Source organism: Epinephelus lanceolatus, chromosome 24 (assembly GCF_041903045.1).
Source record: "Epinephelus lanceolatus isolate andai-2023 chromosome 24, ASM4190304v1, whole genome shotgun sequence".
NCBI classification, from domain to species: domain Eukaryota; kingdom Metazoa; phylum Chordata; class Actinopteri; order Perciformes; family Serranidae; genus Epinephelus; species Epinephelus lanceolatus.
In genome coordinates, this window is record NC_135757.1 from 22746534 (window position 1) to 22766895 (window position 20362).

At 38.6% G+C, this 20362-nt stretch overlaps 1 protein-coding gene across 3 annotated transcripts in view; it reads right to left on the reverse strand.

The window, feature by feature from the left end:
• The window catches only part of ncam2a (neural cell adhesion molecule 2a), a 546541-nt gene that overhangs the window by 136775 nt on the left and 389404 nt on the right, over positions 1 to 20362 (reverse strand). For all 3 annotated transcript variants that reach the window (XM_078165636.1, XM_078165635.1, XM_078165634.1), the window contains exon 5: positions 15175 to 15312. In XM_078165636.1, coding sequence (XP_078021762.1) covers positions 15175 to 15312 — 138 coding nt within the window. The remainder of the gene's footprint in view (positions 1 to 15174; positions 15313 to 20362) is intronic.

Below are 20362 nucleotides of genomic sequence, written 5' to 3' on the forward strand. Positions count from 1 at the left end.
GGCGGGGCTATGGGCTACACACACACACAGTGCGATCTTCGTGAGGGGGAGACGAGGCGGAGAAGAAACAGAGAGTTGAGCGTAAGAGAAAGACATGGAACTTGTTCCTAAACCAAACGCCACGGCCCCTGTGTGGGAGTGTTTTGGATTTAGACCAAATGACAGAGGGCAGCCCAGTAATTTGGACAAGCCGGTGTGCCGGGTTTGTTCTAAAACCATCTCAACAAAAAGAGCGAATACGACCAACTTAACCGCACACCTGCTACAACAGTAACATGGTGCTCTAACACTGATGCTTCAGTATTAATAATCTAATGATGCCATATATAATAATATTATCAGTCAGAGGAACCAAACACTACTTTTACTGCAATACTAACTAACTACATTTTTCTCTATCAGAACTGGTTCGTATGACCACATCAGAAATCAAATGTGTGAATGTGTGAGTGAATGTTAAAATAATTAGGCAATAAACATCAAAACACAACATCAGATGTCATATTTGGGTTGATATTCAACTAAGGTAGGCATTGTGTGATCCATGTACTATAGATATATATATATATTTTTATTTTTTTTTTACTGTAACTGAAACACAACACGGGAGCGGGATGGGACGGGAGTCATTCTTGTGGGATTGGGACAGGACGGGATTTTTTTTTTTCCTTTTTCATGGGATTGGGACGGGATGGGATTATTTTTGTGGGAGTGGGATGGGATGGGACGTGACTGAAAATCCACTCCCGTGTCACCCTCTAGTACAGGCACAGGTAAAAATGAACTAAATGCAGGGAGGTTGAGTTAGAAATAAAAATATTTGTAAGGTATTTTTAACCTCTAAATCAGGAAATTTTATCAAGCCTAATCAGCTGCTTGCCATCCTGGCATCAAGTGCAGACAGTGAAAAGACTTTATATGATTCAAGAACAGAGAACTCAGCAACAGAGTTGGTGACTGATTCTGCCAAGTCAGCTATGATAGATTATGATTTAAAATTCACTTACATGTTCCAATTGCACAAAAAAGTAGTAAAAATAACTAAGTGAGTGACTGTAGCGTATGTGTTTAATCATCATTTAGGTTGTGGGAGTGTCAGGATTTACATTAACGAGTTAGGGCAGGTCTGGACTTGGGTATAATGGTGGGTAATAAATATGTAGGTTTCACTACTGATCTTTGTGGTCAGAGCTGTTGCAGGTTTACAGGACCTTGTCTCATAGCCCCACAGAAATAACATTTTTCATTACTCAACACCAGACACCCACTGAAACATACAGTTAAAAGACAGCACACTTACTAGCTAATTCTTGTCTCAATGTTTACTGTACTTGTCACGGTTTTCCTGATATGATAAGCATGATTTCACAAAAATTGGAAAAACAACAGATTTGTCCCAGTGGCAAGGACCATGAACCTCAAGATCCCTGGTTCAAGTCTGACCTGGGACCTTTGTTGCATGTCATTTCCTATTGGTCCTCTCATTTCCTGTCTACTGTCAAAGTCTAAATAAAATGCATTAAAAGTGCATGGAAAAATACTCAAAAATGCCATTGGGATGGACTTGGAGATCTCAACCAGGTGCAAATGCAATCCCTATTGTTTGGCCATATGCTTATTAATAAAATATCTGGCCCACATTGGCCCCATAGAAAGGTCATCTAACTCCACTTCTTCCTTTAATCTTAGACAGGACCTACAAAAAGCTACAGGAGACCCCTTCCTTGCTAAGTGGAAATAAGTAAGACCAACAGACCAAGATGCATAAGATCTGATTACCATGTGGGCAGAGCTGAGACAATGAGAATGATTCATTATGCCAGGTGTAAATGCAGAGGCTGGTGATCAGATGTTATTATTCAGATAATGTATACAGATCACACTGCAACACAAAGAGTAAGTAAAAATTACTTCCTTGTGGTCGTATGTCTTTACGAACCACCAAATTGCATATACAGCTTATACCCATGTCTCTGAAAACGTAGATACTTCACACACATCTTCCTCTCAGTCAGCACAGAAGATCCATACAATCAGCACAGTTTCAACAGGGACATCCAAGAGTAGTGTTACCAATTCAGTATCCTAAAATGTCTTGTTGAGTAATGGCCAGAATCAGTTTTTTGTTGAGTCCAAGTGGACATTTGCACCAAATTTGAAGAAATTCTATCAAGGTGTTCTTGAGATATTGCGTTCAAGAGAATGGGATGGACAACCCGAAAACATAATGCCTCTGGCTACGGCTATCACCAGTGTGGAGGCATAAAATTCTCTACAACATAAGTATGAGACATGCACTGTAACTTTTGTTTACAAGCCTTGGTTTGCTTGTAATTAGGCGGCATGAATGTAGACAAACCAAATGCAACACATCAAAATTTTCCATTATTGGTTTCAATTAAAGACTTGTTGGTGCAATCAAACTGTCAAACACGGCTTGTTTGCTGTAAAACAACCAGAAAACAAAATGTACACGTACTAATCCTGGCAGCAACTTCATGCTCTACCAGTTTCATTTACAATTCAGCTAATTAATCTGAGACGAAGATCAACATAAAATCAGCACAGCCCACGCAAAGAGTTGTTAGCATGAAAACAAAAGGGACTCGCTTCTAAAAACATCTTGAATTTTTGTGTCTGAAAAGCTGCCCATCCTCATCCTGCAAATAAAAACCTACTTAACAGATGTTTGCACTTGCGTTAAATATGTGTTATTGTAACTGGCAGCTGCACAGCGATATTATTTCTGCTCGATTTGTTTTCCTCTGATCCAAAAGAAAAAGGGTGTCACTTTGTGGGAAAACAAAGCGGAATTGTTTGATACTCCAAAACTGCAGTTTGGTGTGGGAGTTATCGAAGGTTAATGAACTGAATTTGTTCTCCAAGTGATGTCATCTGGAGGACGCTCATTCCATGTTAAAACAACTTGGTGGAAGATTAAAGAAATTATAATAGGTGGCTTAAAAATCTCATTAAAATGCAGCGCTGATGAAACACAGTTGTGAAGTTGGTGGGAAACAAAAAAAACTTGGGATAATGAATGGGGACTCAACACAAAGCATCATTGCAGATACCTAATGAACCAAACGCCGTGGTGTACTGTAGTCTTTCTTAAAAGATCAATTACACTAACGACACCAGTGTGTATTCCGGGAAAAAACTCTTCATGGTACATCTAAATACCACAGTGTCTGATCTGTCTCATGCTGCCTATTTATCATCTAGTTATTGCCAAAAAACAACTACTTCCATTTTCATTAGTAAAATCCACACACAATAGGAAATGCAGGCCTAAAAGAGCGCACATGTACAGAGACACACATCAAGATGCAGGAAGCTTTTCAGGGATAAAAATGGCCTGAGCAATAATCAAACACTATGAGTCCTTTCCAATAGTCCTGACTCGGCTAGTGAGAGGAGCAAGCATCTGCCTGACATGATAACCATTGATTTCCACGCCAATAGATCTCCATTCTCCAGTGTGTCTCTCCCTCTCTCTCTTCCTGCACTCCCACATCAGTGAGGCTTGTTGAAACAGCCCTGTTAATGAGACACACTGCCAAGCAAAAAGACTTCAAAAGAGCAAATCAGCAACAGGGTTTAAGCATGCAAAAAAAAAAAAAAAAAAATCTGGCAAGCTTTATGAATTCTTCATGTATTAGTCATATTCTTGAAACTTCAGAGGCTCGGTGGAGATAAGTGTGAGGTTTACCGACGTCCCCCACAAGCGTAAGCAAACATATTTTGGGATACAAACTTGCTCGGACCAATTTGAATGAAGGAGATAGAGGACTTGTTTTCCTGTTGAGGGCTTCGATGAACTGAGGATCACCCATGTTTAGAAGTCGGGAAATGTTCTGGGTAAATGTCATAACCGTATTGCACCTACTAGAAATTCAGCAAGTGAATGTTTTGAGACAAGACCTTTGCTTGAGTGCTTATTAGGGATTTGTTTTGCCTTCCAGATTAGCACACAAGCTAGGAAACCAGTGCTGGTTTATAATTGGGAATGGGACATGTGTATGTATATTCTCTTCTTCAGCACCCAGCGGTTATGACTGATGTCACTGCGAAATCATTTTGAGCAATCTTGAAGGACATGGCCAGTGGTTTGGACTGACAGCTGAAAAGGGGGAAATTGAAGCTCTCCTGTGTGAGAGAGTGAACCAGCAATTAAGTGTCTTGGAAGGGTACAGGGGAAATCAGGAAGTCATTTGCATTTTGCATCACCATCAGTTGCCATAGAAACAAACTGGGACTAGTGTGGCTATCAGGTCATCAAAATGGAGAGTGGAGAGATGTTTGATACTGATTGAGGGAAAACATTAGGCTCTATTGAGGGGAGCAAAATAGAGAAGTTGGCAGATGCTAGCCACAGATATGAGCTATAATCTGTTTAATAATCAACCCAAACTGATTTTCATTAAAGTAGTAGTTCCACATTTTGCAGAGTTAGATGAGAGGATCAGTTCCACTCTTATGTCTGTGCGGTGCCACCAGCTGGTTAGCTTAGCTTAGCATAAAGACCAGACACAGAGAAATAGCTTTCCTGCCTCAGTCCAAAGCTCAATGTACATGTTATACCTTGTTTCTCTGATCTGTGCAAAATGGGCTGGACTATTTCTTGGTCCGGACCAGAAACTTCCTGGAGTCTCTGCTGTGGTAATTTGTCCCAGTCAAGAAAGAGTTGGGACTTAACTTCCTGTAAAGGTTAGGTTAAAATAAGTCCTTAATGTGTAAATATGTTACATGAGTGACCTCAGTACGTCATGGATGGATGTTAAGTTACATGACGTTATTTTAAAACAGCTCTGACGTTTGGTGTCACACAGGACAAAAACAGCGGTCTCCTGGCTGAAAGTCCATGTTGTTTGACCCATCCACCTCCCCTCCCTCCCGTCCTACACAGACTTTCTCGCTCTTTATGCTATGTCAGTTGCTCTGAGCATCAGATATTGCTGTTGGTGGGGCTACACTGGAATTAGTTGAAGTCGCCCAGTGCATCTCACAGAGCTATCAAAGGGTGCTTTTGCCATTTGTATCACATGCCAAGGGGCATGACAAAGTGTTGGGTTTTGGTGACCTGGGAATGAGAATGGATTGGTCATGTTAAGCCCAGTTCAGACCAAAGATTGGTGACAAGATGAAACTGAACGTCGCAGAGAAAAGTTGCAGCGGTGTGAACTGACCAGTCTGAGCTTGACTCGATGAGCTCGAACATAAAGCATGTCACCAGCCAACTGGCTTGTAGTGAAGTCCACTGGTCAAGTCAAAATTACCACAGACACTTGCTGCGGCAGGTGCTCCATCTGTCAATGCTGCTGCTCGCTGTATATGCAGGTTTAAACGGCACATTGCAAGTAGCTGCAAGTTTTAATTCCTCTCGTCGCGAGGCTTAGTCTGAGCTGGGCTTTAGATGTCATGAACATGCCAGAAGACAGGGTTAGTAAACAGTACAAAGCACCATGGAGACCAGTGAAAATGTTTGTGGATGGTTTTTTTGATTATTTGTTACTTATTTAGTCTCTCTTTCAAACTCGGTGGTGACTCATTTGGAACAATGTTCAAGCACTGCTTGGAGGGAGATGGACAGAATTTGTGTCAAAGATGACAAAGAGTCGCAGAAGTTACAGATGGAGGCTCCAGAAAGGGAGCACAAATTTGCGTATCCACCCAAGTATCATGTTTCCATCAATTCCAGTTGGAGCTAGAGCCAATAAATACCCATGACAACTGAGCCATTGGTCCCAGGAAGGAATGTTGATTGTAACTTCTCCCACTATAGACAATGACGATATTAGCAGGTGTTTGTGGGTCAGTCAGTCTTAATGCTAAGCTAAACTGTGGCTGACTATATTCTTATAATTTCCAGACATAATAGACAGCGAAATAGACAGATATAAGGGCAGTATAGATCTTTTTTTTGCCAATCTCTCGGCATTAAAGCAAGTACACTTATTTCCAAAAAAAAAACAGTGGAACTATTCCTTTAAGTGAACTAGCAGGGCAGGTTTTTGTTTGCCAGTGTGCCATGTCTAACTCCATCTGATGTAGATGCTACACTGAGAATGACAAATGTATTTGTCTCCCTGTAATATGTCTCATTTCATGGGATTCCCCTCAACATTCAGAGATGAAAAATCACTGCATGTCATGACAGGAAGGACAAATGTGTCCATTATAAACTGCACTAACAGTGAGGGAGAGTAGGGAACTCAGACAGTGTGATTTTAAATGCTTATTGACAGCATACAGAGAGCAAAATTACATAAGTTAATCACATAATATGCCAATTTCACGTAATTATTGGTAATCACTTGCTTTTAAGTGTATTTGTTTACATTGTGTTCACGTACTGTGACTTAGAAAACTCCTCCGTGATAACTTTTGAGGTCACTTCCTGAAATGTTCTGCATCCTTCTAGACACTGAGCTTATTTTGCCCTCAGGTTGATTAGCCATTCAGTGGGTGGCCCTCTTCCTCGATACGCCATCATCCTCATCTACGGTCCGCTTTGATGATACACTGGAGACTGGGAGCTGCAGCGGGTCAGCCGAACTTCATTCGCTGCATGCTTATAGGCAAGAAAAACCACTCTTTTATCAACTGACCCATGAATATTTATGACTTCACAAGGGGGGGAAAAAAGTATACAGTAAGCTATTTCAGCCCTGTATTCAGACAAAATATTGTTCTGCATGAGCGGTTACAGCAGCGTCTGTTAACACACTGCTGAAGTAGTCAGAGCTGACATTTTCCTGACATGCGGTGTCAAAAGAACAGCGTGACATATCGTTGCTACAAGCTGAATATAACTCTGTGTAACGTGCGACTCAAAGATGGTGATGGAGTTCAATGTACTGTACAAAAAGAACCATAGAGGCACTGCAGCATTCAATCAGACGGTCAACAATTCACAAATACAACTTGCAACTTTATGCAGGGATTTGAAAAATATTGATTGACAGCAGTTTGTGGTGATCCAAGAGGCAATCCTTAACTTTAACAGATACATAAAATGCATAAAGAAAAACCTCAAAGCTATTGTCAGACGCAAAACGTTTGATGTTTTCTTTGTAGTCAACCAGAGGCTGAATACTCAATCACTGGAAAGTATGCGAAAAAACTTTCTAAATTGCCTCACTTTTCCTTTACAGCGTCATTCAAAAAGACTCTTCTGCTAATTGAGTCCTTAAAATAAAGTTGGCAGAGTGTTCTAAGGCTGACCTGAGGGCTTCTAAGCTCTTTTCAGACATGGAATACTTAACAGTGCTGGCTTCATCCATCTGTTAAATTAAAGGCATTTTGTCATTCAGACATAGGAGTCTGTTACATAAAAATAACTCCCATTAAAGCCCTATTTGCTTGCATGCTCTGTGTTACATATTTTGCAGGATATTCATATTTTCAACGATGCATTTGGAAAAGAATTTAAATTGACCATTTAGGGAGACAGCTGGTCAGCTGCTTTATTCAAAGGGGTCACAAGATAGATAGTCTGGTGTAACTAGACCTATCTCCTGGGTACTGTGTAACTGCTAGACAAAGGTCTGGAAGCACAGATTATCATTCTGCTATGGGAGGTAATGCGTGGGCTTGTTTGGATATCAGAAACTGCGCCCTTGCAATTGAATATACACACTCCCTGCAATCTGACAACTCAATGGCTAGAAAAAATTCACATTGCTTGTGTCTATAAACCATGGACACACTACATTTGCACATTATTTGTTGCGGATACATTAACACTTAATGTTTCACTTGGTTATGGTTAGGAAAAGATCTTGTTTGGACATAAAGGGATAGTGCACCCAAAAATAAAGAGTAATGTTTAGAGTCCTCACATCACTTGTGGAGATCCCAGGGGAGGGTGGGTAGCAACACAAGTTCACCTAATGGAGGCTTAAGGCGCCCCAGATTCAAACGTCCAAAAACACATAATTGAAACCACAAAATATCTCCATACTGCTCGTCCGTAGTGATCCAAGTGTCCTGAAGCCCCGACGTAAAAAGTTGTTTGGAAAAACGTCATTTGAACTCTGTTTTTAGCCTCATTGTAGCCTGTAGCTCTAACTGCCTCTATGTGTACCACGCTTGTGCGCGAGACCAAGATCGCCAGGATCACTACAGACGAGCAGTATGGAGATATTTTGTGGTTTCAATTATGTGTCTTTGGACGTTTAAATCTGGGGCGCCGTAAGCCTGCATTAGGTGGAGTTGTGTTGCCACCCCCTTGGATCTCTGCAAGTGATGTGACGACTCTAAAACTTCACTTGAGCCTCCCTCGGCATATGGGTGAGTAGATAATGGCTGAATTTTCATTTTTGGGTACACTATCCCTTTAAGACACACATGTTTGGTGGTACAAAAGTGGAGGGATGGTTCAGTGAAAAAACGCCACAAAGGGTCAATAAAAACAGCTGGGATTGTTGGCTGAAATGCAGCTGCCAAACTGACACTAACTTCAGGAAGTGTGTATTTTTGGAGAGATGGGACTTTATAGCAATGAACATTCATTTTTGAGATAATGGGCTGTCAGACAAAGGGACTTTCTGCCCAATGAAACATTTTTTGGACTATTGAGGCTTTAGAATTTTGGGCCGTTGGATGTGGCAAATCAACTATGTATAGCAGTGTCAGACAATGGATCCACACAAAGCATGAGAGTTCTGCAAAATGGAGTCTGGGCTTTTCCGAAGTGCGTTCACAAGTTGTTTTACATGAAAACAATTCACAGGCATAACTTATTGAAAGACCCAGTCTTGGTCAAAACATGCCATTTTCAGTGTGTAGGTTGTTAGCTTGGAGGTGGCTGTTTCCCATAGTGAAGAGGATTTTGAAAAAAGTAACATGGAGATAAGGGAAGGGGGAAGAATGCCAGCCTAAGTAGCCAGCCAATGGCAGGTTTATACCCCCTGTCTACATCCAGCAAGTCAGAGTATAAGCTAAATAAACCTGAGCGACCACATGTAAAACTGGGCTATGGAAGCAGTAAACAGTAAGAAAAAAACCCCAAAACAAACGGCAGCACAAGATGAGTCCAAAAAGCAGTCCAGGAGGATTCATGCAGGAAAGCATCCAGAGTCAGCTCCCTCTCTGTTGGCTGTCAATGGATCTGTGTGGACAAGAATCAATGTCCATCCCGACAAGAAAGAGATTTAAGTGCTCAATGTTGGACCTCACGAGATGAGGTGCAGCTTGAAGATGCCCTGTGGCTGCATCCCTTTCATCCTCAACCTTTATTCTTTCTTCTTCCTCCAGGGGTCTTCATAGTGAGAAAGACTGGCTGTTTTTTATCAGTTTGTTTATCCTACTTCACTGGTTCATCCCCAGGCACCTTAACAGAGAACAGTTCACCATCCACAGCTGATTGATAAAACATGTAGCGCAGTCTGTTGCACTCACTGCTATACCTGGACCTCCTAGCTATCTGCTTGTATTTGAGGCCTCTGTGTTGTTCGACCAGTCCAGGTCATTGTCGATACACTGTATTCTCTGGTAACTCTGCCGGCTTTCTCTTCCTTCGGAAATCCTCTGCTAAGACAGCTCTTCTGGCCCCACCTTGCCCTCACGATTGCAAACCACAGAAGGGGAATAATCCTAGTGAATTCTCCAAGTGACATGCCCCATAAATATAAAGGTGGTGGAAGAGAGAGAACAAGATTTTGCCCTGTTTCCAGACCTGCAAAAATAGTTCTTCAGAGTGAGAAGAAATTTACAGGTTTGGCTTCAGGGCAGGAAGCGGAAATGATACACACGGGGTTGCTTGTGCAAATGGTTGGGGGTATAGGCTTCAGCATAGCTGCAAAAACATATCACAGATCTCTATGCCAGCTTCAAATACTATCACTTGATTAAATGGGTGTCATTAGTGGTAATTAGCCTTATAGATATGGACTAAGGTGGATTTATACTTGTGCGTCAGCTCTACGCTGTTATACTTGTGCGGTGGTTTCACTCTGCAGTTACACCTCCAAAACACTAGTCAGCGATGAGGTTTCTGTGAAGTGCTATAAAGTTGAGTAGATTCAAAACACACCCAAATCACACATTAAACATGGCTTAATAGAGACAATTTCAAACACAAGTACACAAATTGGCTTCACTATAACTGGCAGCATTCACAGACAAACACTTGTCTTTATCAAGACACATTTTCCTCACACATACAACAAGCTAATGTTTTTAGCACAAGCCTATGGCATTTCACACTGTATAAATTAGCTTAGCAGCTAGTGGATATTTCCTCTACTCATATGAAGCCGGGGACAACAGCAACATTTAACAAAGGTACGTTACAAAATTTGGCTCAATTAAAGCTCACAAGCTTCACTGACAAAACAACTGTCTTATTCTAAACACATTTTCCAAACAAATACAACATGCTAACGTTATTAGCACAAACCTATGGTATTTTACATTTTATGAATTAGCCTAATGACTACCTGAAATTTCCTCTGCTCATATGAAGCCGGGATAAATTACACACAAGACTTTAAATGCTATTAATGTGGAGGCTTTATTGTCTACACAAATTTTTGTTTCTTATCTGTGAAATAGAAGTAAATTAAAGTAAATAAAAGCTTTGCGTGTCGTGTAGAGTCCCAACGCCCTCGACTCTAAATCCCATCCCATTCGATTCCCCAACACAGAGCCTCAACATCACTTAAAATTAGTTTGCATTAACTTTGACAGAGACTGAATGACAAACAGATACAAAAAAGAGGTTACCACTGCAACATTTTCATTGGCCTCTGTGCTGCCTACCACTGTTTATTAACCCAATTTTCTAATGTGTTCATAATGTCAATTGTGTAAACTTCGGTATAGTATCATAACACTAGTCATTAAAGTAATTGTTGATACATAATTATATATGTAGAAAAATTATAGCATCTTTAATCAAAATTAAGTTAAATAATATGAATGAAATTTGGATGGACAGCTTTAAGAGCACATTTTGAATGCTCAGCAAAAAAGATAAGTCAGCAGAAGTGCATGAACTGCTGTAACAGATATCGCTCAGCTGTACCTGGTGATATCAAATTAGAAAAACTCATTAGGGTCATAAAGTTTTTTCCAAGGACTTTTAATATTTGATAGGGACCAAATAATGTTTCTTCATATCAGATTTGGTTTGGCTGATGGTGAGAGTCTTTAGGGATCAGCTGAGTGAATCTCCTTGAGGCGAAGTGAAGTTCACTTTAACGTGTCTCCCTCAGAGAGCGTGCTCTTCTCAGGACGCTCAGCAAAGCGCTCTGCACACTGTCCCGTCTCAGCACCACATTGCCAGTGTCGTGTCGCTGCAATAATAGGTCGTGCCTCATTGAGCAGGCTTATTGGATCTTCCTCAGAAGTGAGGTAAGTGGTGTGCTAAATTGAATGCAATTCATAGTTTTTGGGCGCAGGGCCGCTCTGCTATTACATTAGGTGGGAGAGAATTACATAGGCAGAGACAATATTGCAGCTGTTCAAGCGTTACAAGACGCTCGTGGCCTTAGTGAAATCATTTCAATCACCTCAGCAGTCTCAGGTGACTCGCTGTAAATGAAGACAAATGAGAAAATTAAAATGACATCCTTCGATTTTTGGCCCACAGAGCCAAAGGACGGTACTAATTGAAATTTTCAATCAAACCGAAGTAGAAAGAGAATTGGAAAAAAAAAGTCATACCAATAGTGGCAGGAAGAGCAGACCTGCTATAAGTGTGCCAATGATGAACTTATCGAGGCGGTGGAGCTGTCAAAACTGACAACTCTGTTTGGATTCTACAAGGGTCGGTGCATTCAACCTGAATTTCCAGCTCAGTTCCTGCACATCAGTGGGCGCTGCTTCACAATCATCGTCTTGACTCTGCACATGATCAAAACACTGTAAACAAGCTCTGCAACGTGTCAACTTCATGTTGGTGGTCTAGTAACAGGCTTAACAACAAAGTTCTCACCACACAAAGATGTATTTCCACTTGTTGGAGGAAATTATGGATTCTCTCCAAGCTAACAAATTATTACTAATGACCACACCTGACTCTGATTTCTGCTCCTGTATACACTGCCCTTGCTCCGTTATTATACTTATAACCTTGAGTGTCTGCCGATTAGAATGCCTTGTAGGCTTCAGAATAAAAAGAATGAGTGGTGTCCAATTATGAGAACAACAACAGCAGCAACAAGAAAACGTGTGTGTGCAGGGGAAAACCCAGTCCCTAATGCATGCTAATCTGTTGACACTGTGTGTCTGTGTTCTGCAGAGCTTCCTTAAAGCTCTGCTCTGAGGACCTTTACTTCTCAGCTCGGTTTGGAGGTTTTGGTTTGTATTCAATAAGATGTATGCTGATAGTGAGTCAAGAACAAGATTGTTTACTGGGCTATGTCACACTAAGAGGATTATACGCCAAAACAAAAACTATCCTGCAGCTAGTTTACAAGTGTTCTTTGAAAGTTTCAGTAACAATCGAACCTAGTTCTTGTGAATTTTCAGAACCTCCACAAGACATGACTTTCATGTTCCAAGTACAGCTCATAGCTTCAGTTTTAACCTTATTTGTCATATGTAGGATAACACATGGTTAACAGTACAATAAAATATACTGGACAAGTGAAATGGTCATCTTAGCAATAAAAGCACTGGTCACATTAAAGACAAAAGCAGATGTAAGATAAGATGGGATGTTAAAAATAAAATAGAAAATACAGCACTGTATACACAAACCAATTGCAAGAAAAAAACATGTTGGCATTGAAAGTTTCAGATATATACCAGATATTTTGAAACTTAACATTTTAACAACAACGCTGTAGTAAATGTGTGCTTAGGTTTAGGCATAAAAAACACTTGTTTATGGTTTGGAAAAGATCTTTTTTTGGCTTGAAATATCCAGTTTGGGGGACAAAATCCCCCCTGAAAAGGCAACAATTTCTCAATAAAGAATGTGTTTGGTGCCTAAAAATCTACTGGAAACAGCAATGTCTCACTTAAAAACAAATAGTTTTGATGTTTTTGGTCTCGAACAGTGGTCTGCCGCTCAGCAAATGATAATCAAAACTACACTACTTTAGAAACATTGCAATGATACATATGCAATGTGCAAATGAAACATATTCATGGTTTGCAGTAGCTTACAATGCCAACATTTTCCTTTGTCCATTTACCTACAATTCTTGGCGCACAATTTTCCTATATTGAAGGCGGGGCCTCCTAAAACTAGCTAGCTTATTCCTATATATGTTCGATGAATGCTAGGAAGGAGTCTGCCTAGCCTCTGGAACCAATTGACCTATGGCTAAGCCCCACCCCACTCCACTCACTCCGACAAACTATCAACACTCAGTGACTGGGCGCTATGGCAGGTGTCACAGTACACGGCATTTCACTGGAGGCAATTGATGATTTTTGGGGACATAACGATCAGAGGTCATTGAAAAGTAACCAAAAGGCCCTAAACTACGCATTGGAGGGATATATTCATCATTTTATTGTTGAGAAGGTCGATGAAAAGCTTAAATTACAAGCCAAAATTTACAGGTCACAGTGTACGCTTGTGAACCGCATCTCGTTGCTGTCGCCATCAAAGACAGCAAGATAAAGTGCCATGAAGTTAAGGTTTTTGGCTCAGAATATGAGAAAAGGATAACGGCCTTTTTACCATCTTTACCAAGAGTGTCTCTCCGTTAGTTTGGTGTTACAGTATTTACACTGAATCATTCAGCATAACGTTTGCCAACCTTTGTTATCTTACAGATAAATTAATGAAGCTAAGCTCCAGAAGTTAACGTTAGCTTAACTAGTGCCCTTTGGACAACAGCTAACAATGATGGACGATCACCAAAGTACAAAAACTGGAACAAAATAGGCTAATTAACTCCCAGCAAACAAGGTGACATGATGAACAACGCAGCTAGGAGCTAACGTTTGGCTAACTTTAGCTAATGTTAGCTAGAGATGTTAAAGATAACTTTATATTTCTTTCCAGCAAAGTGACAATATGTTGCCTCAAACACAATGTTGACTTACCTTAGAACAGATGTAGACATCATTGTTAATCTTATTCACGTTGAGTTGATGTTGTGGTCTAACGTTACCACACAACTTTATCCAAAGGAGACACTTTTCTCGGTTGAGATGTGGTTTAAAGTGTAAAAAAATACACCTTGTTGCCCAGCCTCTCAGGATACCTTGTGTCAGAGTTGCATGTACCCCATGCACACTGTTTGACTATTTTTAAACTTCAAATCTCCGAAAAAGCTCATAAAACTGAACAAAACTGACTTTCTGTAATGCATTTCAGTGAACATCCAGGCAGAGAATGTCCGAGTGTATGGGAATGGCTATACGTACTGTGATTGGCTCATCATGTTTGAGGGCGGGATTTAGCCATAGGTCAATTGGAAGGACCTGTCTTACCAAGAGAGCATCCTCAACTTTAAGAGGCACTGAAGGACTGAGAGACTACAAATTAATAACAGAAAGCCTCAAAGTCTGACAGGATACAGTATGCCCCTGATCTGCTTTAATTTATCTCCATGAGCATACAATTCTAAATTTAATATCACAACATGGAAACAGCTCATCCCTACAACTCTCAATCTGGGTGAGACTGTGTTTAAAATACATTTTTGGTGTAGCGGCCATATTGGCAATGTGCAAATTAGAGAGCATAAAGTATGATTTATAAATGATAATAAATCTGAGTATTCCAATGTGTTTCTAAGGCTTAGAAAAAGAGTTAAACAAAAAATAAAAATAAAAAAAGTAAAAAAAAAACTTTAAGTGGCCACCATCTTGGAAATATGCAAATTAGGGGTCCAGATGCATCCAAATGATAAAAAATAAGCATTCCAGTGTGTTTCTTATGGTCAAAAACATAAAATAGACACAAAGCTTGTGTTTGTAGCTCATCTGGTTCAAAAGTTACAGCCTAAATGGTTTAAGTGGCGGCCATTTTTTATTTTGCCGCCATGATCATCAGAATGTCAGTCTGCGATTCCCCTATATCCAGATTTCTTCTACATATAAGCTATATTTGTATCAAATTTGGTGCTCTTATCACAAGCTGAATGATTGTCTTGATTTTGTGAGCTACTGTATGCCGCCCCACTGAATAGTTGGAATCCCTCTTTAAAGTATTGGCTGTGCAACTGTTTTCCACAGGTGTTTTTCTCAAATTTAACTCACCATTGACTACCACAGCGATGTCCACAAAATCAATCTCCCCACGGGCCTCTACGCTGGCCTCGCAGCGGTACACACCCTCATCAGCCTTGGTCACCTGATGGATTTGCAGGTTGTTGTTTGCCAGCACCTGGAACCTGCCTTCACAGCACAGGCGAAGAGGAGGGGGAGGAGGAGGAGGAGGAGGAGGAGGAGGAGGACAGGCAGAGAGCCAGGCAGAGAGCCAGGCAGAGACAGAAAAGAGAGAGCGGGAAGAGGAAACGACAAAAGAACAACAGTGTATGATAGAGAGAGAAGCGAGATAAGAAAGTTAGGAAAACAGCAGGAGAAAATTGCCATCTCCACTCTTCAGTAGTTAGACTGTCAATCTTCACTTCAGCACATTTACCTGATAAAGTCCACAAAGATAAACACTTACGCAATTACAGTTCCAAATACCCCCTCCCATTGTGGTTACTCTGAGATTGGCCATGAGTGATGAGGCCTGTATCTCATTTCTCTAAAGCAAAGATATTTATATCCATGCATCGTAATTAGAGTGAAATGATTAAAAAAAATACCCTTCTTCCCCATGTTTCATCATCACCGTGGCACTGAAGATTTGACTTTCAATTAAAAAAACGTGACAGATTCAAGGGGTCACTCTTTCTAATCAGCGTTCAGGCATGCGTTTTGTCTAGATGGAGGATGGGGAAGTGGTGTGGAGAGCCGTAAATCAGGACGGTTGGAGAAGAGGAAATAATGAATCCTAGTCTACTGGTTACTTTCATTGCACCTGCCTTTTATCAGAAAATAAGTTATCCTGTCCTCAAAGTGCTTCTCTACCTATGTCTGTCTCTTTTAGCAAAAGGGTGATCTTAAAAAAATAAAATATAAAAAATAAAATATGTTATAGCAAGCCCATTTAACATTTAATAAATAGCACTAATACCAAAGTGTTAATACCAACAATTGTTTTGTTTTTTTACTAGCCAGAATTCCAACCCAACATATCTGTATTGTATAATATTAACAAGTAATTTCTTACTAAAGGAAAATATACATTGTGGATATCTATAATTAAATTACTATTAGTCAACTTTTACCATTGACTTCTAGTCTAACTGAATTACAGAAGTCATAAATTCAATTCTCACTAGTGGAAAGGTTGATTATTGATATCAACAATACTTTCTCACTAGTGAAAAGGTTCATTGTCGATATCTGTAACTGAATTACAGTTAGTCAACTTTTACCATTTACTTATATTCAAATTAAATTATAGATATCTATAATGCCAGTTAAGTACCAATTTTATTATTTAAACTGTTGGCAATTTTAATCAATGATATCTACAACTAACTTCTCACTTGTGGAAATGTTAATTATTAAGATGGACAATTAATTTCATAAATTCATCCTAGAGATCTGTAACTGAATTACAATTAGTCAGCTCTTACCACTGACTTCTATTCAAACGCAATGAAAATATCAAAAGTTAAATTGTCACTAATGGAAATGTTAATTATTGATATCAACAGTTTCTTTCTTGTGGACATGGTAATTGTTGATATCTGTAACTGAATTACACATAGTCAAGTTTTAAAATTGACTTCTACTGAAACTCAATAACAGATAGCAAAAGTTTAATTCACATTAGTGGAAATGTTAATTGTTGATACAAACAATTAATTTCTTTCTTGTGGACATTGTTATTGTCGATACCTGTGACTGAGATACAATTAGCACTTTTGCTTAAACTCAGTTACAGATATCATAATTTAGTTTTGATGGTAATAATTCCAAGTCTCCATTGTGTAATTTAGACTGGTCGCAATTTCAATTAATGATATCTACAACTCACTTCTCAATTCCAATTCTCATTAATGGAAATATTAATTATTGATATCAACAAAGGATTTCTAATGCAAATGTTCACTGTGGATATCTGTAACTTAATTGTAATACGTCAACTTTTACCATTAACTTCTACTGAAACTCAATTACAGATATCAAAAACTCAATTTTCACTAGTGGAAATGTTAGTTATTGTTATCAACTATTATTTTGTTTACTATTGGACATGGTTGTTATAGATATCTGCAACTTCATTACAATTGGCAAACTTGTCTATTCAAAACTGAATTATAGATCTCTTATGTAATTTAGACTGCATAGGTGTAATTCAAATTCTGCAGCTCTGTAATGTAAATGCCAATTGTTGAAATAAATAATTAAAGTCTTACCGGTGGCAATGTTCATCGTTGACATCTACAATTGTTCTTACATCACCGATATCATAAATAGAATTCTAGATATCTAAAATTAAATTCTGGCAAGTTGAAATTACATTATTGGCTTGGAATTGTAATTAGTAGGAACACAATTTCAGATAACTGTATTCCAGATGGTGGAAAAAAAGTGTAACTTGTAGAAATTATATTTGTACTAGTAAGAATTATACTAAAGATATCTACCATTACTTTTATCACTAGTCAAAAATAATTTTTGATTAAAGAAAAAGGAACTACCACTAATCAGAAATGCCACTGTAGATACCTTTAATGTAATTGTTGGTACGAATATAATTTCAGCCAATTTATAGTTAACTGAAATTTTGTTCTGACCAGTTACAATTCCAAACCAAAAAATGGAATTTTACCAAGCCAGAATTGAATTCTATTATCCAGATTTCCATTTATGACACATACGTACATATCCCAAATGAATGCTGATTTCAACCAATGGCTTTGTGGTACTTTAAGGATATGATGCCCACATATCCAAAATGGTTTGCTGATATGTGTGAAATGTTGTTAATAAATCTATGATGGAAAATTACATTTCAGCTAGTCACGATCCAATTTCAACATTCAATTGTACATATCTGTTACTGTTAAATGAAGAACTAATACACATATTTGTAGCATGTTGGAATTGTTCTAAATCAACTACTCAAAATGACCCTTCTGATTACAAGTAAATGTTAAAAGGGGCTTGCTGTGCCAGCTTTAGATTAAATGGGACTGAATATGATTGACAACATGATTGTAAATTACTGTAGATTGGCTTTAAATACACCCATTTGCGAGAAATAGCTCTGTTCAAAAGATGCAGGGTGTTGGTTTGCATCGCGCCTCATGGGAAGCAGCATCTCCGAATGTCACCATCCAACCTCTCCATAATCCATTCTCTCAGTTGCTTGTTAACATGGTTTCTGTCCAAGTTATACGCCTCCTCCAGGGCTGATGGGATTTCTATTTATAGAATTTGATATCCTTGTCTTATTGTGAAGCCACACAAAGGAAGGAAATAGCATTTCCTAGAGAACAGTATTTTTTGGCACATTAGTGAGTCTTTTCAATGAGAGAAAGAATTGGGCACATTGGATTTTCCCTCTCAATAATCAAGTGTGTTTGGCAGGTTTACATTCAAAATGTAATCCTTTTGAGATTGCTGCTTACTTGCATATTCTATTTCCATCATAATCTACTATTGAATTAATAAAGATCAGTTACACAGTTTGACAATTAAAACTTCACTAATTATATCACACAAAAAAACACTCTTTAAAGCCCCTGACAGTTTCATTTCCAGTCTTAACTTTTTCTTGATAACAGCTAATATTCATGACTAAATAAACAAGATTAACAAAAAAAGGCTGTTATTTGATATCTCAACATTCGAAAACTAAATACAGAAATCACTGATGTGAAATAACCCAAACTTTTTGATTATTTTGCGTTCATTTAAGACCCCATTGCTCAGACTAAGAACTTAACTATAGTAATATGTTTTCTTTGGCTTCATTAAAAGCAACTAATTAGACAATTTAATTCCCCCCAAAACTCCATCTATCGTTTTTCTATACAGTTCTCTCATTCAGGCCTTTTGTTTTAAAAGTACCATGTGGAGTAAACAAACAATATTGTTTGTATCCTTGAGGCCAAATAAACAATTTAAATGCATGTCCTTCCTCATTAAAATATTAAGAAAGCCAGTTTTGAGATGAATTTGAAACATACATTGTTAAAATTCATGCTTGCTTGCTAACAGTCTTCTTCTTCACTGCCTTTGTTGGCAGACCACTACATTTCTTTATGACGGCATAAAGCCATTGGCAGGGCAGTGTATGATGTCACATGCACGCACACGGACGTGTAGCTAATGCACGAGAGTCAAACAACACAGGGACCCTTACAAACATTGTTAAATAAACTCTACAGGGTAACTTTAATTTACTTTGATAGTTGCCCTACTTGGCAAATAGCCACTTCCCTCTTCCAAAAATTAAATAAATTAATAAATAAATAAAAATAAAAAAGCAGCAAATTATAACAGTAATAGAAAAAATATAAATAAATAATACAATTAATAAATAAAACAATACAATAAATAAAAAATAATACAATAATAAATAAAATAAAAATAATGAAAAAGTAGACAAAAATTATGAAAACACCTTGACCACAAAAAAGCAGCAAATTGTAACAGTGATAGAAAAAACAAATAATACAATACATAAATAAAATGATACAATAAATAAATAATAATACAATAAACAGATACAATAAAATCAATGAAAAGGTAGACAGAGATTATGAAAACACCACCACCACAAAAACCATTTAAATTTTAGACCTAATTCTAATTTTCTACCCAGAGAATTAAAATTTAACATTTTGTTACTCCATCAATTTAAATCAAATCTGAATCACAACTGGTTCACCTGGCCTTTAGAACATGTTTTAAAGGGACAGTTCAACTTAAATTCAAAAACACATATTTACCCTATTGCCTGTAGTGCTATTTATCAGTCTAGATAGTTTTGGTGTGAGTTGCTGAGTGTTGGAGGTATAGGCCGTAGAGATGTCTGCCCTCCCTCCAGTATAATGGAACTAGATGGCACTCAGCTTGTGGTGCTCAAAGTGCCAAAAATATTACATTCAAAGAACTTAACATCAATGTCTCTTTCCAGAAATCATGATTTACTCAAGATAATTCACAGACCTTGTTGTGAGCAGTTTCATGTGGGGACTATTTTCTGTCTACCGAACTACGCCCGCCAATTCTATCACTGTGCAATAAGTAGCATTCATCTACTCATGAACGACAGACTCATGCTCATGACAGTCCAAGATGTAAAGGTTAATGGTGTCCTCCTCAGCTTAGCTGTAATGTTAACTAGCTCTGTGGTGCTTGGCAAGCTAGA